Here is a 26,605-nt window from a genome sequence, read left to right as displayed (position 1 = left end):
CCCTTTTCTGTACTAGTGCAATTATTTTTATGTAGCTTTTGAAAAAAAACAATCGAAACAGCTACTAGAAAAATAAGTAGACATCATCCAAACTTTCACCTTAAGTCACAGTAGACTTGTTGCAGTTTCTGCAATAACCACTTTCTTCCTTTTCTTTAAAGCACATATGGTTGCACTTGTAATAAGGCAAACTGCTGTTATTAACCCAAATCCTAGCAACACTTTCCTTGAAACACTGTACTCAATATTACCAGTGAGATAATCCATTGGGGGAACAAACTTCACTGCTTGTGCTATATTAGATATATCAGAGTGCAGAGAGGATTTATCAATGGCACATACAGCCACATAGATGATGGTGATATTTTCTGTTGCAAAAGCTTCTGGTTTAAATACAAATATTTCCTTGTACCCAGCATGCTGAGGTGTCAAATCAGAAGTATTCACCAACATAGTTTTATCAAAGTTGTCTCTTAGTTCCAGAGGACTTTCACTTGTTCTTATTTCGTAACTTGCAGCTGAAAATGGAAATATGTCAACATAGATTATACCGAATGTATTTAACCCTGTAATTAAAACTGTTGATCTGTTCCTTTAGAAGCAGTCAAATTGTTAGCAGCACAAGTGAGCGCCTATTCCAGTCACCCAATTCAACCATCTGAACAGTGAAGGTTGCATGCTGGACAGATCCCATAACAGAACACTTGCTCTGCTAACTTGAGGGAGACTTGAGGAAGCACTTGAGAACTTGAAATCTCACTGAAGACAAAGATTCACGACATTGAAATTAATAGCCAGAATGGGCTAACTCTGTCCTCACCCAAAGCCTCGCAGCCCTACCAACTTCACTCAATTCAGCCTAGAATGAAGTAGTAAAATTACAGTAAAATTGTTGAGTCAAAGACTTTCACTCTTCACTCCACTCTCTCCCTTCACATTTGGAGACCACATGGCTCCCTTCTGTGGATGTTCAGAAACTAGGGTTACCATACGTCCGGTTTTTCCCGGACATGTCCGGCTTTTTGGTAATCAAACCCCCGTCCGGGGGGAATTGCCAAAAAGCCGAACATGTCTGTGAAAAATACCGCCGGCCGGGCACTTCACCTCCCGTGGCTGCTGTGCTCCTCCCCTGACTCTTCGGCTCTGTTTAGGAGCCGAGCTGCCCGAGTGCTACCGGCTTCGGGCAGCCCCCATGCCTCTGGACCCTGAGCCGCCGGCCGGGCACTTCCCCTCCCGGGCTCCGGGGGTGCAGGGTCCAGAGGCATGGAGGCTGCCCGAAGCCGGTAGCGCTCGGGCAGCTCGGCTCTTAAACAGAGCCGAAGAGTCAGGGGAGGAGCACAGCAGCCGGCGCCCGGGAGGGGAAGTGCCCGCCCGGGGGCGCAGGGTCCGGAGGCATGGGGACCGCCCGAAGCCCGAGCGCTACCGGCTTCACGGTTTGCCGGGCAGCCTCCAGACCCTGCGCCCCCGGCTGGGCGCTTCCCCTCCCGGGCTCCAGCTGCGCTGGGGAAGCGCCGGCCGGGGGCGCAGGGTCTGGAGGCTGCCCGGCAAACCGTGAAGCCGGTAGCGCTCAGGCAGCCCTTTTCGCGTGGCTGGGAGGGAGAAGGGGGAGTTAGGGGGGGAAATTGGGGGAAGGGGCGGAGTTGGGGCGGGGAAGGGGTAGAGCCAGGGGTGGGAAAGGGGCAGGGCCAGGGCCCATGGAGTGTCCTCTTTTTTTATTTTTTAAATATGGTAACCCTATTAGAAACCAATACCACAATATTATAAAGGTAAAGCCTCCCATCACAATTGCAAGCACTACTTTTGAAATTCTTTTAAAACCCATTGGCCTAATCAGTCCAAAATCACCCCAAAACCTGGAGTGAAATTCTGGCCCCATTGAAGTTAATGGCAAAACTCCTATTGACTTCAATAAGATCGAATTCCTCCAAAATCTTTTGCATTCTGTGTTTCATGCTGAGTGACAGGAATGGCACATATAGGTCAGTTATGGGTAGCACACTGGTTCATAATGACTTTTTTTTTTTTCATACCAACACCATAGAAATATTGGGTAAAAAATTTCAGAAAGTTTTTTCACTTGCTCTCATGCTTCAGAAGCATATTGGTTTGCACAGGCAAAACCTGTACTGATACTTAAAAAAAGGTGGGTTTTCTCTGTACAAAATGGTTGTGGTTGCAAGTTTTTATGAGCACAGTTAAGCAGAACCAGTGAAAATTTGTTTCAGTCACTGCACTTTCATTGCAATCAGATGACAAGTGACAGACCATCAAACATACCTTGCCCCTGGTCAAGATCATCCCCTGATGCTGTCCATGATAAAATAATCATATCATTGGCTGTTCTGGCATGAAGATCAATAATTTTACATGGTGGAAACACATCAGTCTGGGGTCTAGTAGGAACTGCAGACAATATGAAGGAGCCTCCTGAGGCTGTTCTGCTGAAGCCACCTACTCTGGTTTGAATATCTTCATTACTGATGACGGAGGGTCTTGGTGGGTTCATCTGGATCTTACCTACAGCCACATACACACACAAAAAACTAACATAAAACCTCACCCACAACTGGACTTGTCTCAACATTTCACATTATGGAGCTCTGAAGATATAATGACCCCCATTCTGATCTCATCTATACTGCTGTAAATCAGGAATAACTCCATTGAACTCAAGTATCAGAGGGGTAGCCGTGTTAGTCTGCAGCCACAAAAACAACGAGGAGTCCGGTGGCACTTACAGACTAACAGACTTATTTGGGCATAAGCTTTCGTGGGTAAAAAATCCACTTCATGCATCTGAAGAAGTGTGTTTTTTACCCACGAAAGCTTATGCCCAAATAAATCTGTTAGTCTTTAAGGTGCCACGGGACTCCGTGTTGTTTCCATTGAACTCAGTGGTGTTGAGAGACCAGAATCACTCCATAGTATGTTCTCTGTATCTTCAAGAATACTGAATTAATGAGAATGAACATAATACCTAAGTGAAGTAGTTGGGACTCAGCATAAAATGGTAAGTGTTTGACATTTGCTAAACCTTTATAACAATTCTGAATGTAAGATGATTGATTATGATTTTCCAGTGCCATTGGGGTACATGGCACTTTACAGATGTAGAGGCAGGAGAACTACCAACATCTGCTTTTTTCACAGGCAAAACATAAATCCGTGTGGATTTATTCCTTCTAAGGTGCTATCTACATTACAAAAGTAGTGTTTTAAGAAATAATTATTTTAAACTTACTTTAAACACGGTTTTGGCTACCCATTTTTTGCTCTTGTGTAGAAAGGGCAGAATTTAGTTAAAACAATTTCTGAAAAGCATCCAAAACTAATATCATCCAGCTGGGCAGATCCTTATACTTATGAAGATCTCTTAGCAAGGATGTCAATGCTCTAATGCCCTTTAACAGTGTTTGAGAGAAAGTGATGCAGTTATTTATTCCAGTGTATCCACAATGGAGTTTGTTTTACATGCCTCACCCCGCATTACTCCATCTTACCATTTTCTGTGTAACCAGGTATATACATAGAATGACTCCATGGCACTGTGGGGTGTGGTCTGACAGTCTTGTTAGCTCGTTGAACACGTATTTTCAAGTTGTATCTGCCATTTTCAGAGAAAGAATAGATGTACCTGGAATAGACACCGTCATTCTTGACAATGTCTGACCCTAGACATAAAAAACAGCAGAATTAGCACAAAGAAATTACTTCATTAGTTAGTTCTTCATTGTTAGAAGGAAACTCAAAGGCAGGGATGGAGGCAAATTCTGCTCTGACTTATAGCCCATGCAACTCCATTGACTTTGGTGCTGTACAAAATCAGAGAATAATTTTGCCCAGGCTGTTTATAAAGTGACCAAGAGAATGCAATCGGAAACTAGAAAGCTTGCTTATCACCCTGAGGGATACTGACTGAGGGAGCAGCTGATTTCTCAGCATGGGAGAGTTAAGGGATTTTCATCTCTTGGGCCTATTGATTCCCAGCATAGATGATCATACAACTATATCATTAAAGCCAAGTGAGCCAAAGTCAGACCACCGTAAGAAAAAGGCCACAGAATCAAACCACAATGCTCAGTTAAAATGATGCAAGTATTATGCTTTCAACAGGTAGGCACGGTTGTGCAGCTGGAGGGAGATCCAGGGAGGTCTTTATTAAAATTCTGCCAAAAATTGAAGGGACGTTGTGAGGCAATTGGTAGTGCCTCCTTTCTCACTGGTTATGAGAAAGAATAGATTCCTAATTCCCTCATACTTCCTTCCTGTAAGCATATATACACTTGGCAGTTGGTTGCATCGTAAAATTTTTATGGGAACCCTTGTTAATTGTTGGTAGCACTTCACCGTTGGCAGGTTATGACTTGATGTGAACTATGAACCAAATAAAACCCTAGTTACAGCCTGTTCTGGAAGGCCTTGCACACCAGCAAAAGACAGGCCACAGCACATTTGTTCCCCTGGCTATACACCATTAAAATTGCTGAAGATGCCAAAAAGCCAACTGCGGGTATGATTCAGTAGTAAGTGTAGTCGCACAAATTGCATATAACAGATGACAAGTCAAGAGCACCATTCACATTAAAATCTTTACATTTCCTGGGTGCCTCTCACATATAATCTGTGCTTTCAGAAACTGTTACAGCAGATTCAGCTGCCACACACTGCAGAAGCAAGAAGCTAAGTGTCCTTTTTGAAGCAACAGCTAGCTCCACTGAGGAAGATTTGAGGAGGTTGGGGGCAGGGAAATAAATAAAGGTCCAGAGGAGAAGCTGAAAACACTTAGGTCTCAGTCCTACAAAGGGATTTTCAGGCATGGGCTCTTATTCCCACATGGAGTCCTAGTGACATCAACTGGATTCTGATAGGGGCCTTAGCTCTAAGGATGACAGCAATGAATAAATTAAATAAGTGGTGATGTAATTGGGATTAGATTCACCATAGCAGTAAATGCTAGATAATTATACAAAAGAAAACAATGTATAAGTCACCTCCCAATTTACAGAAATGTCAGTTAATAAAATTATGAAGTGATAATTACCGACTATCTATAAAAAGCCTTTATAATAGGTATGGTGCAGCACAGAGATACACATCGCTTCACAAAATACAGACAACGACTGATTTGTCAGTGCCTTGCACCTCACATAGTCATTTAAAGCAGTGCAAAGCAAATGTATAATGGGTGTGAATGGTACTAAAGCAGAATGGTGATGTTTTACACCACTTCACATAGATGCAAACGATTGCACCGGGTGCAAGGCACTGGAGAATCAGGCTCAAACCGTTAGCTCCTCAGGGCAAGAAACTTAAGGGCCTGATCCTGCAAAATACTTATTACTGAGAAGTAATGTGTGTTTGGCGTTATTGGCTTTATACTACAAATACAGAACACCATCCATGTCCCTCCATTTGAAGGGGAGTAGAAGACTGGGCCCTCCCTCAAATACAGTATACACCAGAACTCTGTTAACACTTCAGTGGGACTATTCACATGCTTTTAATTAAGCGCATGCTGAAGTGCTTTGCAGAACAGGGACCTAAACTAGGAGTAATTCTACTAATGTCAGTTGCACTCATGTAAGTGAGATTGAAATCAGGGCCAATATCTCTCAGCACGTTGTTTAAAAAGCATACAATGCATTAGCAATTAAGATAGCCCTTTGATTTTATTTTGGAAAATTGCAACATGTGTCACAAGAGCCTCCTTACCTGCACCATTGTCTAAAAGTTCCAAGATAAGTGGATCTCCAGTCTCTGGTTTGATAATGGCAGTTACATTTGCTCCAAGAATAGGTGAAAGCCCTCGAGTGACTTGTGCATAAACAACCATCGATCTAGGGTATTCGTTTCTATCATTACTGATGTGGGCTTTCACAGTTATTGCAGGTATAGTAGAGTTTGCTGCTCGAGAAGTCACTGTCATAGTTAGAGCTTGAGGGGATAGGTGAGTATTCATGAGAGCGTAGGTCCACTCCCCAACCTGAAAAATAATATTTTAAAATTAAAGAACCCCCCTTTGATCAAGGATTTTAATTTTGGGCTTGATTCTGACATCCTTACTCGTGCTGAGTACCTTACTCTTCCTATAGCCTCGTTTAAATCACTGAGTAAATATTATTCTATCTGACTAAGAGTGACAGAATTTGTCACAGAGTGGGATTTTAAAAAGCCTTTCACATGCGAGTCGTCTTTACTCATTGAAGTATTCGCCTTTGGCCTCAATGGATTACTTATGAGAAAGGGCTTCTCCTGTGAAGAAGGGTTTACAGATTCATGCCCTTCAGTGGTATAAAATTCAGCACCTCTAGTCTCATGGAATCTGAGTGCTCAGAAGAATAATTAGGAAATATATAAATTTTAACAAAAAGCTGATGCACTGGATGTCATTGTTTTAACAAATCTTGTTAGCAACTTCAACATGCACTAATTTTGTGAGTGTTTCAAAAGGAATTACACACACTGGATTAGTTCAGCCTTCACATGCTCCTTTTAATCTCTGGAGATGTCTCTCTCCTTCTCCTTTATTCTTGAGCCTTTTAACTTGATGTTTTTAAAGTACAGGTTCTTTTCAATTATGGCTTTGTAAATTTTAACAAATCATTTCAATCCTTTTGGTGCTACATATCAGACAGGGAAATAAAAAGGAAGAAAATGGACCCCCTGCATAGCAGTGAGGGGTTGGGAGATGTGGAGGTGAATTCTACTGTAAAGGAAGTGAAAATAAGATGCGTATAAGCTTTAAAGTCTCTTTTAAATCTAAAGAGACCCATTTTTCTGCTCAGTGGGTAAAACAAAAGGTTATGAAATTGCAATGTGGCAGAGTCATCATATCACACTCTGTTCAATTATTCCATATCTGATTACAATTTAAATAATTCATGTTTCACACATTGGTTACAGGCAGGGCCGGTGCTACCATTAAGGTGAACTAGGCGGTTGCCTAGGGCGCCAAGATTTGGGGGCACCAAAAAGCAGTGCCCCCAATTTTTTTTTACAGCGTTCCTCCCTGAGCGCACGGTCGCCGCTCCACTTCTCCCGCCTCCCAGGCTTGCAGCGCCAGCCAGCTGTTTGGCGCCACAAGCCTGGGAGGGGAGGAGAATTAGAGCGGGGGCGGCGTGCTCGGGGAGGAGGCGGAGCAGAGGTGAGCTGGGGTGGGGAGCTGCCGCACGGCTCCCCGGTGGGGGAGCTGCCGCGGGGGGGGGGGGGGCGCCTCAGGGCGGGGGGGGGGGGGGCGGGGAGCTGCCACAGGGCTGGGGGGGACGCAAGGTGGAAGTTTCGCCTAGGACTCAAAACTTCCTTGCACCGGCCCTGGTTACAGGGCCGCCCGGGGGGGGGGGGAGGAAGACAAGTGGGGCAATTTGCCCCAGGCCCCTCAGGGGCCCCCACGAGAATATAGTACTCTATGGTATTGCAACTTTTTTTTAATGGAAGGGGCCCCCGAAATTGCTTTGTCCCAGGCCCCCTGAATCCTCTGGGCGGCCCTGATTGGTTATGATCAAATGACAAAAGAGAGAAGTTAATTTCTACCTCTGCAATTCCTGGAATCTGGAGACGAGCTACCTGCAACACTGTATTAACCTCAAAGTCCTTATTGGTGTAGTTTTTTCCATTGGGATCAAGGAGAGTGATCCTCGGAGGTTCAGCAGTCTGCCATGTTACTACAAAGAAGGTATCCTTTCCTACTGTGCTATCAATAGACACTGTCCTACTAAACTGATTATAGCTCTCAGTCCTTTCACCAGCACTTTCAATCTATCAGAGAAAAAAAAAAACCAAACAGAATTACTAGATTAAAAAAAAAAAAAAAAAAGGCACATTTTGCCCCAGATAAGACCTTCCATTTTACCCTTAAAAATAAAATCTCATGCTTAAATAGGACAAAATACATATTAAGACATTTGTCTTCATAATTTTCCTCTTGTTCTGAGTATACTTCAGCAGTAATTCCACTGAAATCAGAGAAGTTACACTGGTATAAATGAAAGGATATTCAGGCCCAATGGCTTTCTTCCCAACATGGTGCACACAATTCTCTCTACTAGATGGAATTTCTGACAAGCTCAAATATATGTTGGGATGATCCAGTGAACATAGTGTACTTAGACTTTCAGAAAGCCTTTGAAAAAGGTCCCTCACCAAAGCAAAGTAGGTACTCATGGGATAAGAGGGAAGGTCCTCTTATGGATTAGTAACTGGTTAAAAGATAGGAACCAAAGTTGCAAAAAACTTTCCGTGGCTGTCTAAATATGGAGGAGTTGGTGTACTCATGTGATCTTTCACATAAGGTGAGTACTAGGGCTGGAAAAGGCCTCTCGTGTTATTAATTTGTTGAGTGCTGACAGAGAGCTCAGTGCGGTGCAAGGCATAAATATAAAGACAGCTGGGAGGAGATAGGAGCCCATTCTTTGGGTGAGCCACAGTTCCTGGATGGTTCAGTGCTAATGAACCATTGAGAATAGCCCACTTCCACCTTTATTGAATTGGCTCATTAGCATTGACCCCCCCACTTGGTAAGGCAACTCCCATCTTTTCATATGCTGTGTATTTATACCTCTCTACTGTATTTTCCACTCCATGCATCTGATGAAGTGGGTTTTAGCCCATGAAAGCTTATGCCCAAATAAATTTGTTAGTCTCTAAGATCCACAAGGACTCCTTGTTGTTTTTACTTGAAAAAGTTGCACCACCATAACTATTTCAGTCAGGGGATGGGATATTTTACCAAAATAGTTATACCAGTACAATTGTAGTGTGGACTCAATTATGCTGGTATAAAGGGGTCTTATACTGGGATAGCTTATACTGGGATAGCTTATTCCTTTTCCTGTGCAGGAATAGCTGTATCAGTATAAATACTTTTATACTGGTATATCTTCACCCACACTAGGAGGGTAGTTAAAGCAGCACATATTTTATCTGTACAGATGCCCATATTCAATTAAGCTAAGCTTATTTACACCAGCCGAGGATTGGGCCAAATTGTGTATTCACAATATTCTCCTTTTCTTTTTTAGGTCAATGTTCTAGTACATCCTACTCTTGGCAATCTATTTCCACACCCTTCTTTGCACACCGACAAAAGAAGCCCGTGGTGGAGATACTCCTGTCTCCTCTTCAGCCTCTGTTTGTATCACTAGGTGATATATGGTGCTCAGATGAACCTGCTGCAAACCTTCACACACCTCCATATGAAGAAGTGCACGTGCTCTAGCATGTATCAGAGCTTGTGGTAAAATGCTAAAGCACAGCACATTGTACAAGAACTCAAAGTGGACAGACCAGTGCCTAGCACAAACTCAGCTAGGCCCAGCAGCTGTCCTGTAAAGGTGAGAGTGGTGGTCACAGCAAAGGGAGGCTTAGAGAAGTTTGCTGTGGGCTGACAGGTAGGAAAGATGCAAAGGGGGGAAAGAAGGGTTTGTGAATTGATCAAAACCTTACAGGAGGTTCAGTTCTTACTTTGCCTGAACTGGTTTGCCCATCCTTAATTACTACTTCCATGCCTCTTTCAAAATAAATGTATACAGCATAATACAAAAGTTTTACTAATGCTGCAGTGCTAGTCAATAAACTGGGAAACCAAAGCATTAAAACTGGTTACAAGACCGACCTGAATGGAATGACTGAAAGTATCTCCACTCCCTGATGAAATTGCGCAGAAACCATCAATTAGGTCATTGGAGTCCAGTCTATCTGAGGCAAAAAACGCTAAGCCCCCTGAAATAGAGTACAGTTTTTATTTTGTAATAGAAACTCAGTTTTAGCTGTTGTACAGTCTTTTGACATACTTGATATATGAACCCAGATTTAACTGATATAGAATGAACTCGCCACAAGAATCTTAGCCCGATGTTTTCAAAGCAACATGAGGATTGCTACATAACAAACATGGACTTTAATAGTTGGTAACTAAAAGCTCTCCCACTGCTTTCAAAATAGGTCTCATCACAGTGACAATCTAAATGTACCATCTCTGAATGACTCTCTTGATTTTAAAAACCATAGTAGTCATTTTACATTATTTACAGGATGCATTCCAACTGCATTACAGACCCAATCCTCTAAGCCTTACTAAATGAGACAACTTGTGACGAAAGCTTTATGAATGAATAAGGATTACAGGACTGGACGCTGCTTAGACATTTAGGGCCAGGTTTCCAAAAGTGGCCTCATTTTTATGGACATCACAATTTTTTAGTGCCTAGTAGCTTTAGACATATTTGGCCTAGTTGTCAAAGGTGTTCAGCCCCCAACGGTTCTATTGATTTAAAATAGAGGTATGGGTGATCAGCACTTTCAAAAGTGACTAATGATTTTGTATGCCTCCATTTGTGAGTGCCCAGTTTAAAACAAAGGGCGATACTGGTGCCCTCACACATGCTGGCGAGTTCTTACATGATTAGACCCCTTCGCTTTAATAAGGCTATTTGTGTGAGTAGGGGTTAGACTATGCAACCCTAACCATGTAATGATGGCTATGCAAAAATGAGGCTCCAAAAATTAATGTTCACTTTTGGAAACTTAGAACTTAGACCCTGGATCTGACCTTGTAACATACATTCACATAGAATAAAATTCACCTTTGTAAAGAGGGCCAACACAAGGTCTACATTAAGTCCCACTTCAATCCTTGGAGTGGCCCTCCACACAAGGGTCAATTTCACCCATGACAAATGGTCCTTACTCATAGTTTGTCTCACTGATCTCAGGCATTTAAATGGTTGAGATGGAAAAGGGAATTTTAAGCTTGAGGCTTCTCTATTCACTGAAATTCAATTTTCATTTTTATATTCTGCTAAAATACTCAGAGTCTAGCCAGGTAAGTTCGTTAAATAAGCCATCCAATCAAGGAACAGAAACATTACCACATGACTTATGTATCTTACCAATGCAGCACAAAAATCAGTATGTTAAATATTGGGAATGAACTGTTAGTGAGCAATTGTATAGGAATAAGAAATTCGCAAATAATTTTGAATAATGTCTACATGTGAGAGTCTTGAAGTCTTCTCATGGACGTTTCAAACAGAAAATAAAAAGGGAAAAATTGACATAAACTACTCATTATGAATTATCAGCTCAGCTCTGCAAAAGCAGTATTCTTTAGTAGTAGTTCCTTCAGAGTACAGAGACACTACCTACATAGTAGCACAGATTGTTTGAGAGAGAGAGCTACAACACTGCAAACAACCATAGATTGTTTTAACCAAACACAAGAGGGACAGCTCCACAGTCAAGCAAACATCTACATATTTACTTAACTTTACTCTGTTTACTTTACTATTTGAGCCAAGGGTTTATAGGATTGGGGACATGGCTTGTAAAAATTTTTTTACCTGTCTCATGGGCTAATTGTTCAACTTCTTTAGCAGCAGATGGGCCAAGAGCAATGGTGTGAATGATCGATCCACTGTTAATTATGTTAGAAAAGCATTCAATTATCCCACTGTCTTCTCCAGCTGTCAGTAATATAATTTCAGAACCATATATATTTCCATCTTGTTTTTTAATCACCTGATAATAAAGCACTAAGTATTAATATGAAAAAATGTACATTATATGCTCTGCACATACAGGTACAGGAAAATGGCATTGTAAGAGGAAGTATATCAAAGCAAACATAATGCAAATTCTCTTATATTCATCAATTTCTCTGCATTTCGTATCCATTATGTTATGGAGTGAAGAAATAATATCAACTAAATTAAGAATGTCCTGTATAGGTAAACTTCAGAAGGAAAGAGCACAGGGAACCCCTTCAACATTACCCCTTTCCCAGTGTACTTGTGCAGGACACAAATACCATTAAATAGCATCCAGAGGTTCTAGGCTTGTTGTCTCTCAAAGTATTTCCATATCAAATATGCTCAGCTGTTTTTTATTATATTTATTTTTATCTATCATCCCTGCTAACTCTGAATGTCAAGCTGGATTCTTTCCTTTTAATTCATCATCCACCAGTAATAAAGTTTTTGCTAGCCAAATTATGTCCTCGGCTAACCCCATGCAACATTCAGTGTGTTTGCATAGGTGCAGCTGATTGGAGCTGTTGATGCACAAGAAATAACGGAATTCCACTCACTCTTCCAGCTGTGTTGACCCTGTAGGGTAAACAGGAGTAAAAAGTAGTTAAAATGTATTTTAGTCATTAGTGTTGGCAGATATGATCCTGAGTACACACACAGGGAGCAGGTCTGCAGAGTAAGGCCTGGTCTACACTACGACTTTAATTCGGATTTAGCTGCTTTAATTCGAATTAACGCTTGACCCGTCCACACAACGAAGCCATTTAATTCGAATTAAAGAGCCCTTTAATTCGATTTCTGTACTCCTCCTCGACGAGAGGAGTAGCATCAAAATCGGTATTGTTAATCCGAATTAAGGTTAGTGTGGCCGCAATTCGATGTTATTGGCAATTAGATGTTATTGGCTACCCACAATGCAACGCTCTGGAAATCGATGCTACTACGGTAGCTTGGACGCACACCACCGAATTAATGGTGCCTAGTGTGGCCGAATACATTCGAATTTATAAAATCGGTTTCCTAAATTCGAATTATATAAATTCGGATTAATCCTGTAGTGTAGACATACCCTAAGAAGTGCCATTGCTGTTTAATCACTTATCAAAGCAGAACTGCACTTTCAATAGTAGATGAAAGAGTTTTGGAGAGTTCAGAAACTTTTCATTTGGGTGATTTCTAGTGCTAAAATTGCATGTTAAAATACAGATCATTAAATCTATGAAAGAAAGACTACGCAATGTAAACTAATTAAAGGAAAGTTGTTTTTTTAAACTAATACCCTCCCTTGAAATATCCAATTTTATTAGTTATGATATTTAGTAGGTTGTAAATGTATTGTATGTATAGTGGAAAACCAATAAAAATTATTTAAAACAATATAATCAACAGACTCCATTTGATATAGCAACAAAAACCCAGAAATGTTCATAATTAGTGACTTCACAATTCACCTCAAATCCCAGCTGCAGACCCACACAAATGTTTGTTCTTCCACTAGGTGCAGCAGTAGGTAGGTAAGAAGCAAGCTGTTTCCTTATGTCCTTGTTGACTATTTGACGCAACTGACTTCTGATTTCTCCTTCGTTATTGAAGGTGACAATACCAACATAAGAATTGTCTTCAACAACTTGCAGTAGATACAGTTCTGCTGCCTGACGCAGTCGATTGATCCGATCATCCTATATATAAAAAGTTCAAAGCAAACAGTGCTATTAATAATTCGCAAGAATGAAACCAGGCACCTCTAAATTATCTGCTGAAAAGAACAGCATCTTAGAGAAAAACAGCATAAAATACTGCATATTCAAAAACTAGTTTCAGTTTAGAATAAAAGGTGCCCATGGACAGGCTCTGCATGCCCTACCAATTATTTAAAATTACAAAACCAAAATGTACAGATCAATCAGCTTTACCTAGCAGTAGCATAGTCAAATTCTAAAACCCCCTACATGAGCCTATACTCCAAATTCCCTGACCTCTCTTCAAAGGCTGGATGAAACAAATGAGCCCTGCAGTATGAAGTCTGGTACAGGATCAGCTACACAGGCAATGCCCCTTCCGAGTCAATGGAAATCACAGAGCTGGTAACAGCCCTGGTTCGGCTGGAACAGTCCTAGGTATTTACATATTGTCCCAGCCACCTGCTGTCATGTTCAATGAAGAAAAGTCAGTTAGATTGAATAAGAAACTTGCTAAGGCAATATCTAATCAGTAGAAGGGAAGTTACGGTAGAGTCCTGAGAGGCTGACCAGTGGGCTGATTGCAGGAAAGCAGCTCTATTACAGCTCAGGATTCCTACCTGTAGCAGGCCAGTTAAACTGTGAGGGTTTCTGAGAGAGAAAATCAGTTGAGATGGGAAGGAATTCCTTTCTTGATTGGAAGCAAAAAATGGGACCCTAAGGGATGAAAAGAACCCCATACTTCCTTGTAATTCAATGGGCATCTTCTATCAAGATGGCAGCTGACCCTTCTCCCTCACACACAAACACTGGGGGAATAGATTCCCAGGCAAGGTTTTCTGGGATTTGTAATTCTACTTTATTACAATTAGCAGTGATATAGGAGTATTGTGGCAGTGTCTATTGGCCCCAGTCAGAAAGCAGGGCCCTGTGCTAGTACGCACCCTATATGCCTAACACAAAGTTCCTGCCCCCAACAGAACTTACAATCTCAGCATAGTATGAGAAACAAGAGATGTATAGAACAGACAGACAGTGGGAACACAAGGTAATGGTGAGAGGAGTATAGGTAGTGCTAGCAGTCAGGAAGGCCAGACTGCTACAGCTCTCAGGGTATATTTACACTGCAGCTGGCGGCATGTTTCCCAGCTCCAGTAGACAGACTGGCTGAGCTAGCACACTAAAAATAGCAGTGTAGCCAGGGGTAGCTAGGGTTGCCAGATGTCCGGTTTTCGACTGGAACACCCCGTTAAAAAGGGACCCTGGTGGCTCTGGTCATCATAGCTGACCGGGCTGCTAAGGCTCCCTGCTGGCCCTGGCTCCACGCGGCTCCCGGAAGCAGCCGGCACGTCCGGCTCCTCGGTGCAGGGAGCGGCCAGGGAGGATCCGCATGCTGCCCCTGCCACGAGCACCATCCCCGCAGCTCCCATTGGCCAGGAACCACGGCCAATGGGAGCTGCGGGGGCGGCTCCTGCAGACATGGGCAGCACGCAGAGCCACCTGGCCACCCCTGCACCTAGGAGCCGGACATGCTGGCCACTTCTGAGAGCTGCTTCAGGTAAGTGCTGCCCAGCTGGAGTCCACAACCCTAACCCCCTCCTGCACCCAAACTCCCCGGCCCCGGGTCGGAATCACCTTCTCACCCAAACTCCCTCCTGGAGCCTGCACCCCCGCCCGCACCCCAACCCCCTGCCCCAGCCCAGAGCCCCACACACACCCCAAACCCCTCATACCTGGCCCCACCCCTGGAGCCCACACCCCCAGCCAGAGCCCTCTTCCCCTCCCACACTCCAACACCCTGTCCCAGCCCAGAGATCCCCCCTGCACCCGGATTCCCTCATTTCTGGCCCCACCCCAGAGCACACACCCCCAGCCAGAGCCCTCTTCCCCTCCCACACTCCAACACCCTGTCCCAGCCCAGAGATCCCCCCTGCACCCGGATTCCCTCATTTCTGGCCCCACCCCAGAGCGCACACCCCCAGCCAGAGTTCTCATCCCCTCCCGCATCCCAATCCTGTGCCCCAGCCTGATGAAAGTGAGTGAGAATAAGCGATGGAGAGAGTGGGGCTAGATTGAGCAGGGGTGGGGCAGTGCTGTTTGGTTTTGTGCAGTTAGAAAGTTGGCAACCCTAGGGGTAGCACAGGTTAGGCTAACCGCCCAAGTAGGTACTCAGAATGTCTGGGCAGGTTTGCACTTAAGTCACTAGCCTGAGCAGTCACATGTGGTACTTCCAGCTACACTGCTCTGTTTATTATGCTATTTGGAGCAGAGCTTGCACAAGTCTCTCTACCTAAGATGGGAAGCACTCTCCCAGTGTAGACGTACCCTTGGAAGAAATGGTAGCCTGTTCCAGCAGCCCCCCACTGGCAGGAGAGAGCCCAAGAGAATGGCAGCAACCATAAGTGGGAGCCTGAAAGAATAGAATGTGTTAGAAGAGTTCTGTCTAAAAGCCATGTATATCTGTTTATGTCAGTAGGTTTCAACCTGCGGCCCAATCAGCACACAGCTGCAGCCCATGTGACATCCTCAGGGCTTTACAGGTAGTATCGGATGTGGCCCACATAATATATTGAAGGCCGCCCACAGTGGTAAATAGGTTGAGGACCACTGCTATATGCAGATAGCTTATATATAAAGGGCTTCCTAGCGGAGCTCTTTTAACAGGGGGAGCCACCTGAGGGCTAGGAGTGGGACTTAATTTCTGTTTCAAAAGATTTCTGAAGCAGAATTTTTTCCCACCTTTTGGATCCAATTACATCCATAACCTGGAAAATGAGGCAATGGGTCACACATTCTAAATCCAAACATAGCCAACGTTTGAACGGGTTGGGGCCAGGGAGGTTATACAGGAGAGTACTGGTTTGGGTTCCTGTTTATTTGGGGGGGTAAAGAGAAAAGGAAACATTTTTAAAAGTAACAAGGAGTCTGGTAGCACCTTAAAGACTAACAGATTTATTTGGGCATAAGCTTTCGTGGGTAAAAACCTCACTTCTTCAGATGCACTCTCCCAGTGTAGACGTACCCTTGGAAGAAATGGTAGCCTGTTCCAGCAGCCCCCCACTGGCAGGAGAGAGCCTTTTTTAAAAGTGACCTTTGATCTTAAGTGTCTCAGTGTCTGGAATCCAACTTGAGACATTTTGGGCCTGGTTTTGGTAGATGGTAAGCACCCATTGAAATCCAAGAGAATTTGTGACTTCTCAGCACGACTAACAATATCTTGCCTAAAGCGGACACCCAAACACTGAGGCACCTAAAATCAGAGGCTAACTTTGAATTTTTTATCAGTTTTCAGTCTTCGAATTTCATTCTCCCATCTAGAACTTTGCATCCCTGCCCTTCAACTGGGGCTGGAAGCAGCCCCCACCCTGTGGCTTGGGGGGGGAGGGGGCTGCAGCTGGGCTGTGAGTCCCTGTCCAGGAGCTGCAGCCAGCTCGGGAGCAGGAGCTGTGCGCTCCCTGTGGCTGCGTCCCCTGCTGCGTCCCAGCCCCACGGCTTCCACCAGGGGCTGCAGCGGGGACCATGCACGCCCCCTCGCTACATCCCAGGGCCATGTGCCCTCCCCCATTGCAGTTGGGGCTAGGCAGGGGCTGCAGCCCCAGCCACGCACCCCTGTTCCACAACTGCAGCCAGCTCTAGAGCAGGGGCTGCATGCCTCCCCCGCCCCCCCCCCCCGACTGCACACCTCCCACCCCCGCTGTGCCCCAGCCCTTGGCTTGTGCTGGGGGCTGCAGTGGGGACCATGCTGCAGCTGGGACTGCATGCCCCCGCTGGTGGCTGCAGAGGGAGCCAAGTGTCCACAGGCTGCAGCTTCCCAGGGCTGCTGCCAGGGCTTGGCGGGGGGCTGCCACCAGGGCCACACACTCCTATCCTGCAGCTGCAGCCAGCTCAGGAGCAGGGCTGCATGCCCCTCCGTAGCTGTGCTCCCCCGCTGCAACCACTAGAACCGGAGCTGTGCCCCCCGCCATGGTGGGGGGGCTCGGCCTGTGGGTCCCCCGAGGACTCCATTCCTCCCCCCTACTTTTAGTAAAGTCACAGACAGGTCACGGGCTCCATGAATTTTTGTTTATTGTTGGTGACCTGTCCCTGACTTTTACTAAAAATAGCTGTGACTAAATCTTAGCCTTAATAATCACCACTATACATGTTTTGTTGTTGTTTTTTTAAACACGCGCACATGCCCCCACCCACCCCATGACAGGATTAAAAATTTCATCAGCAAAAAAATAGCCCCTGGTTAGTATAGATAAGGTGTTTGAATGCATAATATAAACAAGTCAAATGTGTTTACAATAAACAGATAGTAATATTTCTGAGGGACGATTTACCCCATTCATGCTGTGGGAAACATCGAGAACTAAACAGATCACTCTGTCTCTCTTCTGTAGCAATGAGAAGGTAGGAGGAGGTGGGAGGCTGGTGTCGGTCCTTGGAAGGGTGTTATTAAAGTCCATAGAGCTTATTATTACATCCCATGTACTTCTATAGTCGCACATTCTGTTTTGCAGATTGGGAGCTTCTCTATTATGGTTACTTTCATTACAAAATTCAACCACCTAGAAGTGGGAAACAAATAAATAAAGCCAGCAACTCAAGAATACAAATACTGATGTAAGAAAAATAATAATTTGGACTTATATAGTGCCTTTTACTACAGGAGCCAGGAGCACTTTCAGTTAATTTTATTATATCTGTTTTATCAACACAGTAACTGAGGCACTGACACAGGTTAAATGAGCTACCCAAATTAACAGCAGAGTGAGGCACAGAACCTAGAAATTCTCTCTCGCAGTCACATGCCCAATCCACTAAACTATTGCAGCCCCATATCTAATATTACTGCTTAGGCAGTGTGTTTCCCTCTCATGTCCAGCATGCAGGTGCCATGTAAGAAGTATAATTTAACCCATCATGAGTAAGACGAAAATCTGAGCCCAGTCCTTATTTACGCAAAACTCCATTGAAAGTCACTGGAATTTTTGCCTGAGTAAGGATTACAGAATTTGCCCCTGTGGAAACAACAATATTGCTTATATGATCCTAGTTTAGGGACATCCACAAATGCATATAATGTACATTTCTATAATGGTTTGAAAAGTAGAGTCTGAATTGTGAAATATACCAGGGGTCCAAAAGATATTCTAGATTTTTATTATGGACTGTCATATATAATTGAGACATCGGGGGGAGGGATAGCTCAGTGGTTTGAGCATTGGCCTGCTAAACCCAGGGTTGTGAGTTCAATCCTTGAAGGGGCCACTTGGGGATCTGGGGCAAAATCAGTACTTGGTCCTGCTAGTGAAGGCAGGGGGCTGGACTCGATGACCTTTCAAGGTCCCTTCCAGTTCTAGGAGATGGGATATCTCCATTAATTATTATTATAATTATTTAATTATTATTATTATTATCAGTATATAGAAAACAGTTCAGCATTCATTGGTAGAAGTGTTTTTAATACACCACTACCTCAATATAATGCGACCCGATATAACACGAATTCGGCTATAACGCGGTAAAGCAGTGCTTTGGGGGGGCAGGGCTGCGCACTCCAGCAGATCAAAGCAAGTTCAATATAACGCGGTTTCACCTATAACGCGGTAAGATTTTTTGGCTCCCGAGGACAGCGTTATATCGAGGTAGAGGTGTAGTTTGTTTACTGAGATAAAGGTTTAAACAAACTTAGCATTTGTAAAAGGAGGATAAAGTGTAATATTTGCAACTGTAGAGTGGCTTGTAGAAAAAACTATTTTTCTGTGATTATACTTACAGATGATAAGCTTTGCATGTACATTATTGATGACTTTGCAGTTTGAGTTCTCTCAGGAATAAATGCACATCCTTCCTTAAAAAGTCCCGTCAGCTGATTAATGACACAATTTCCTTCAGTGCAGGATTCTTTTTCACAGACATAGATCCCTGTAAGGTCAGATGTACACCTGGGAATGAAAGAATATTTATAATTTAGAACTTCCTGACTGGAATTAGGCCCCAATTATGGGTATGAGTGGAGCACTGACTTTAATAACACAGTTGTCCACTGGGCAGAGCCTAATTGCAGGATCATGGCCTTAATGAGTTACACACAATTAATGTGTTTGAAGAGGTATTTTTTGTAGAAATGGATTCCATACACAAGGAAGGACCAGTTCTACTATTTTTTGATTTCTCAGTCATTCTAATCCATTGAGTGAATCAAAAATATTCATCTTGCAGAATTTAGTCTTGCTTTTCATGCATTTCATGGTTAATACTTCATTCTGAAAAGTGACTGTCTTAAAATGGCTTCATGTGGATTTATGGTTATAGTCTCTCAATGACTTCCAGATAAAATGTGCTAGTTTTAACAAGTAAAAACATGTTGCTGTTTTTTCTAATGTCCAGCCCTGGCATATGGGAAGAGAGGCAGCATGGAGAAAAAAAGATGAAACAAACAGAGACAAGCCCACTGGATGAGAGCAGGTCACGTACTAGTGATGGTACTAGTTCTGAGGCAGTAATGGCAGAGAAGGTGAAGAAAAACTAGCCCAGCACAAGAAGCTTTGGAAGAAAGAATGGGGCCTGCAGAATATTGGGAGGGATTAGAGGAGAGAAGACAACTAGGAAAATGAAAAGAGAAAAAGGAGGCAGCAGAGAAAAGGAACAGGCAGCTGACAGACAGCCAAATAGATGGGGTAACAGGAAAGGGAATTGCTGAACATCTGCCTCTCCAGATTGAGAGCAATTCTGAGTCTGCAGGAACAATGCAGAAGAAAATCAGGCTCAGTGTCCTTGACAAATCACTAACCACAACAGTGTTAAGAGAGGAAAATGCAATGTGGAGCAAGGAAAGATAATAATTAATGCAATTCATATGAACTAATTGCAGTGTAGGTAGGATATTTTTATGTGGGGTGAAATAGGCACTAAGAGAAAGAGATACTTGAGAAGTTTACAGAAACAAACCAGATTTGTACCCGACTGAAACCCATATTTCTAAAGCCGATCAGAACTGGAATTTAAAAGAGTAAAATAACTTACCTTGTAACTTTAACTTGATTTTGTCCAGTTATATAGAAAGGCTTTTCATTATTATACTCGTCAAATACCCCCCATCGAAGGTGGGCCCATTCATGGACAAAAACTCTGCCTGTGGGAATAGTACATGGAAACTTAAGGGGTACTGTAAGATGTATTCTATTTGTTTGTCTGTACAGATCACTGTACATAAAACCAACCAGCAAAGATGTATAGTAACTGTCAGAATTTTTGAGTACCTAGCAAATCCCACTGTGGAACAGTAAGAGTGGGTGCTCAATATTTTTCCAAAAAAAAAAATAAAAAAATCAAGCCATTTATATTGGTGCTTAAATATGGCTAACGCTAGACACTCTCATTTGAAAATCTTGGCTTTTATTTCTTTGAAAATTACCTTCTAACTTTACTATATATCTGGGCTTGCACTAAACCTATAGTGACACAGATGGGCAATGAGGTTTGTTTTTGTTTTTTAATATGCATTGAAATTGTAGGAAGGTGCACAATGAACAGTAATTAAAGACTTAAGGTTCCTGGTTCCTTGATTTTCTTTTAGGTGAACTGAGTTCTTTAGATGCCAAGGGAATGGGGCAAAAGCAAATCCCTATACAATTTTAACATAGGGTTTGCAAGTAGTGCTTGCTAGAGAGACATCTGTGAAACATTTGCAGCAAAGGGTTCAACTATGGAATTTTCCATTTTTTTCATTTTATTATGAATTTAGACATGGTACTTGCATGCAAATTTTGCACATATTTCCCCCTGAAAATGGGCCCATTGCTGAGATAATTTGGATTTGAATTTTCACATCTATTTGATGGAAAAAAGTCACTGAATTGAAACTCACAGAAAAGTTAAATCTCTCAGTCAATCTCTCTGCAATGGGTACTCACTCATCCCCATGCTCATCATGTGATGTCTGTGTTTGGGAAGCAGTCTTACCCAAAGTGAAATGGAGAAAAGTTTTCAATAATTTCCACAGTTTTCAGACACCGTTATTGAATTGACACTTTCTTAAGAAAATAATTGCTCAAAAAGCAAACAAAACAAAAAACAACAACCCAAGTTCAACTTGGGCTCTAATTTTCCATGCTTGAAAGAAACAAAGAGGCTAATGGCCAGATCCAACTCCCATTGAACTGACCCTAAGTTAGTTGCCTCCTGTGAGTCAAAGGCAGACAATTTCCACACCCTACTGGTGCTCATAATAAAATTAACTTATCTTCAATTACACATGTATGATATTTTAGATTACTAGTTAAGCTTTTTCATGTATGCTTGAATACACAGTGCAATGCAAATGAATTAATATTACTATGACAACTTCGGTACTCCTTGACTTTTTAACGTTCATGGACTCAGTCTTGCAAATCCTTACTTAGGCACTCACATAAGTGATTGCAAAGATGACCACCTGGAAGCTCACAAGTGGCACAACCATGAATCATGAAAGTCAATTATTAGGAAGAGAAAGAGGTAACATTGGCTTAGCCAGCCCAGTAAGTACTTCTCCAAACCCTACTTGCATTACTCACATAAGTAGTCCCACTGACTTCATTGGGACTACTCACAGCATTTTTAGCCTAATGAGTACTTATCTATGTCATTGATATCATTGCATTTAATATGTGCTTTTGCGTTTAACAAAATTAACTTCATGTCCCGTGTAATGAGTGGACAATCCTGACAAAAATAATTTTTGGAATACTATCAGTTTTCCTTATTTATATGGCTGGATATCACAAGTGGTTGCTCTGTTATTGTAGCCATGTTGGTCCCAGGATATGAGAAAGACAAAGTGAGTACGGTAACTTTTACTGGATTAACTTCTGCTGGTGAAAGAGACAAGCTTTCAAGCTCCTCAGAACTCTTCTTCAGACCTGAGCTTAAAAGTTTGTCTCTTTTACCAACAGAAGTTGGTCCAGTAAAAGAAATTTCCTCACCCACCTTGTCTCTGGATTTCATCATGTCATATGATTTTTAATAGGGATAGTATAGGTATGTTTAAGCATGCCCTGCTGCAGAGAGAATAGACTAGATCTATGACCTCATGTACATTTCTATGATTTTTTTGGCCACACATTTGAGGAGAGGTAAACTTGGACTATTGTATAGCTACTCTACATAAAGTGTATTTTGGGGCACGGGAGAAATATCTCAATCCTGCAAAGTGCTGAGATCCCAATAACCTACTTCACAGTGGTGTGAGACTTTATTAATGTTTGTAAAGCACTTTGAGGTCTTCAGATGGAAGGAGCAATACAAGTACCTAGTATTATTACGACTCTTGGCATACTTAGTAATTGACTTCTACACGCGTGAAAGTGACACAACTATTATATAGAGAGTCCTCATAGATACACCTCTTTTGCTGAACACAAAGGAGAATAAAAACAGAAAATTAAGAATGATTTAGTAAATTTACCCCGTGATCCATAGACATCAATCAAATAATCATTTACTAGGAAGTTAGGTGTGAAATGAATATATTTTCCCATGTTTCCACATTCTCCATATTGTAGCGTATATGGCTCATCTCCATGTTTCCAATAAGGAGCAGCAACTATGACCTCTGCCTAAAATTACAAAAATGTCATGTTTAATTAATTAAGTGTCGTAATATTTTGTTCTATGTAAGTACAGCATCTAGCACAGAGGGGTCCTGGTCTGTGAATGGGACCCTTAAGTGCTAGTACAATACAAATCATAAAAACATTTTGGGTCTGACTTTCATTTACACTAAGACCACATTACACCTTTCTGGAGAATAAAGGGGCCTTAAAGAGGGAGAAAATTACATTTATACTCATACTCCGGCCTCCTTACGTGACTAAAGTGTGTAAAATGGCCATAAGGTAAATTAAAATCAGTCCCTGTACATATAGCAATAAACAGAGACACCACGGTCCAGCAAATACTTTTATAACGTGTGCAGTTTTCTTGATAATACTCTTTTCATAAGAACGGCCATACTGGGTCAGACCAAAGGTCCATCAAGCCCAGTATCCTGTCCTCTGACAGTGACCAATGGCAGGTGCCCCAAAGGGAATGAATAGACAGGTTATCATCAAGTGATCCATGCCCTGTCACCCAATCCCAGCTTCTGGCAAACAGAGGCTAGAGACATCATTCCTGTCCATCCTGGCTAATAGGTCCATCAATGGCTATCTTCCATGAATCTATCTAGCTCCCTTTTGAACCCCGTTATAGTATTGGCCTTCACAACACCCTCTGACAAGGAGTTCCAGAGGTTGACAGTGTGTTACGTGAAAAAATACTTTCTTGTGTTGGTTTTAAACCTGCTACCTATTAATTTCATTTGGTGGTCCCTTGTTCTTATATTATGAGAAGGAGTAAATAACACTTCCTTTTTTACTTTCTCTATACCACTCATGATTTTATAGACCTCTATCATATCCCCCCTTCATACTTGTTTCCTTTCTAGTATGTAGCCAGTTTCTTCCTTTCAAAAGTGCTATTTCACACATTCTATCGCTCTGTGACAGTAGAAACACATTAACTTATTTTGGAAATCATTTTAACATTATTTTTGCCTAGTATTGATAACCTTCATTCAAATAATTAGTCAAACAAGTTTTTCTTTATTTTTCTCTAATATTTTCTCCCCAGTCAGAAAACAGATGCCAAAAGTAATGATCAGTGAACCTTTTTCTTTGTGAGCCCCCGCTCACCGCCGCCAACATGCTATTAAAACTCCCTGGCCCACTCGTGCCACAATAACTGTTTTTCTCCATATAAAAGCCAGGGCCAGCATTCAGGCGTAGCAAGCAAGGCAACTGCCCAGGGCCCCATACCACAGGTGGCCCTGTTAAGCTAGAGTTGCTCAGGCTTCAGCTTCAGCCCCTGGTGGCGGGCCTTGGGGCCCTGCGCTTTGGCTTTCTTCCCTGGGCCACAGCAGGTCTAACATTGGCCTTGATTGGTGGTCCCCCCTGAAATCTGCTCACAACCCCCCAGGGGGCCCTGGACCCCTGGTTGAGAACTACCGCTGTATAACACTGGTAGGGCAGATTGCCTGTACCAACTGTTGGGTCAACTTCAAACAAAAACATTCAGAGAATCTCTAGGTTTAATGCTATCCAGGGGCATGAAGGAATGTGCACAAACTACATATTTAAGTGGATTTACAGAACAGCAAGCCTGCCCACTGGGTGACTTTTTACTTGTGAATACTGATATAGTCCAGAGGTTTTGTAGGTAAGCAGCATCCTCAGCTGGAGATAGGATAGTCAAGGGGGGGAAGTCAAATCCAGAAATGCCTTAATGAGCCTTCATTCTTGCCATCCAAATAGTCAAGAGTGAAAGAAGGGGGCAAGAAGAGGAGCAGACAGCAGGGCCTTGGTGCAGTGACGTAGCTTTTGTACACTGGGGAGGAGGAGTGTGTATCTGGCATGGGAAGGGGAGAGACTCAGTGGTGGAAATGGATGTTTAGTGTCCATAGGGTAAAAGGAACATTTGTTTTTAAAACATGCTCATGATGGTACTTCAGTTTCTAAGACAGGCTTTAAATATTACCTTTTCATATGACTCATGTTTTGGTTTCCCATAACTGTTTGCTTTCCATGTAGCAGGTATTAAAATCTTTATATTCTGGAAATAGACTCTTCTTTGTGTAGCATTGAACAAATAAAAAGAAGCTTCAGTTATCATTTCCTAGTAATAAAATGAAATTAAAAAAAATACAGTAAACTTACTGGTTTCAGAGTAGCAGCCGTGTTAGTCTGTATCCGCAAAAAGAACAGGAGTGCATGTGGCACCTTAGAGACTAACAAATTTATTTGAGCATAAGCTTTCGTGGGCTACAGCCCACTTCATCGGATGCATAGAATGGAACACACAGAAAGAAGATATTTATACATACAGAAAACATGAAAAGGTGGAAGTAGCCATACCAACTGGAGTCACTGGGGCATTAGGTCAGTGGTGTATGTTACTATGCGCAGCAAGAGCTGTAGAAAAGTTACTGGACAATCAGAAGAAAAAAATAAAATACTTCACCTTTTTATAGTGTTTTCATCCCAGGATTGCAATGTGCTTTACAAATGTGAATTAACTCCCACACCACCTTTGTGAGGTTCGACTAAATGTTGTTATTGTCACTTTACAGGCTGATAAGCTGAGTCACATAAGGGTCGTAACAAGGCTAGAGAGAGAATCAGTGTCAGAGCCAGAAACGGAGATCTGATTCTTGCACCTCAGCTTCACCCACTAGTCAGATCATCTTTTGGTGATAAATACAATTGCAAACAATTAAGTGTAACATGTGTAACCTGCTGGTATAAACTATGCTTGAACAATTTCACTTACGCTCAGTTTTAATGAGACAGGTTAAACATACATACTACACTGGACTTGTCTGGCCAATTACAATTGCCGTAATAACTTTCACAATATCAGTCAGGAGTGGAACTAGTAGAACAACTGGCTTTGGAACTGTTACTGCAGATTCCCTTTCATGTTGAAACTCTGGGCCTGTTGAAGGCCACACCTTCTTAGATGAACACCTGGATATTAACGTAGCAGCAACATGCTAGCAAAATACTACTAAATGCATCATAGACTCACCGAGTCTCTAAGGCAAGAAGGGGCCATTGTGATTATCTAGTCTGACCTCCACTAAAACACAGGCCATAGAACTTCTCCACTATGATTCCTAGAGCAGATGTCTTAGAAAAATATCCAATCTTTATCTAAAAAAATGGTTATACCCTATGCCCTTGGGCAGATGCCCAGCTTCAGCAGGGCCACCCCACATTCATTATTTGAATCTATACCTTGGCAATAACTTCAGCAATAGAAACAGAGTTAGTGGTGTGTTACTGCACATAGCTTTTTTAAAAATACCCATCACCCTTAATATCAGGAGTTTGCTTCATTCCGGTGAGCTTGTGACAAGGAATTCCTTGCAGCTTTCAGTGAAAAATACTTTGTGAAAACCTAGCGGGGTCAGACTCTTTTTAAAAAACCCTCAAGCATTTCTGCAGCCCACAAGGGCAGGTGAAGGCCACAGGGGGTGTAACCAAAGTGAGACTGTGTGCCAACAAACGGACTACTCCAGCCCAGCACTGCACTGGCTTGCTTCTGCCTTATTGAACTGGTGCTACTCACGGGGGTGAGCTGTGGGACGATTCAGGCTGCAGGGAAGCCGGGTTGTATTTCAGGAAGAGCTCGAGCGGAACTGAGACCTCACGTGGGGCCTCTTACCTTGATGTTTGCGAGGAGTTTCTGGTCTTCTGGCACCTGCGGGTTGATCGCAACAAGTAGCCCATCGTAGCCATTGCCCTGCAGCTGCACCGCAGCGCCCCGGGCGGCCGCCAGAGTGAGCAGCGTCAGCAGCCAGCCTGCAGCAGCCGCCCCGTCTCCGCAGCTCAT

The 26,605-nt window shown here is 42.8% G+C and overlaps 1 protein-coding gene across 1 annotated transcript; it reads right to left on the bottom strand.

The window, feature by feature from the left end:
- Positions 1-105: 105 nt before the first annotated feature.
- On the bottom strand, positions 106-26,605 carry LOC135882381 (calcium-activated chloride channel regulator 2-like). The gene is made up of 14 exons (XM_065409279.1): positions 26,438-26,605; positions 24,749-24,886; positions 22,641-22,791; positions 20,219-20,327; positions 18,969-19,137; positions 17,530-17,757; positions 12,977-13,204; positions 11,337-11,514; positions 9,611-9,717; positions 7,531-7,755; positions 5,713-5,983; positions 3,501-3,671; positions 2,278-2,517; positions 106-518 (listed from the first exon to the last, which is right to left on the bottom strand). Exons 1-14 carry the CDS (start codon positions 26,603-26,605, stop codon positions 106-108), a joined length of 2,796 nt encoding a protein of 931 aa, XP_065265351.1.

The sequence above is a fragment of the Emys orbicularis genome, chromosome 8 (genome assembly GCF_028017835.1).
Source record: "Emys orbicularis isolate rEmyOrb1 chromosome 8, rEmyOrb1.hap1, whole genome shotgun sequence".
Classification (NCBI taxonomy): domain Eukaryota; kingdom Metazoa; phylum Chordata; order Testudines; family Emydidae; genus Emys; species Emys orbicularis.
Note: the sequence above shows the minus strand (reverse complement) of the source record. Positions and strands in the feature narration are given on the sequence as shown.

Bases quoted from the DNA above. Each gene is read 5' to 3' on its own strand.
- LOC135882381 (XM_065409279.1), bottom strand. From the start codon at position 26,605: ATGAGCTGCGGAGACGGGGCGGCTGCTGCAGGCTGGCTGCTGACGCTG. The intron at 20,328-22,640 runs GTAAATTTACTA...CTATTCCCACAG, and splicing joins TGATGTCTATGGATCACGGG to GCAGAGTTTTTGTCCATGAA. The intron at 7,756-9,610 runs GTCGGTCTTGTA...TTTCTCTGATAG, and splicing joins CTTTCAGTCATTCCATTCAG to ATTGAAAGTGCTGGTGAAAG.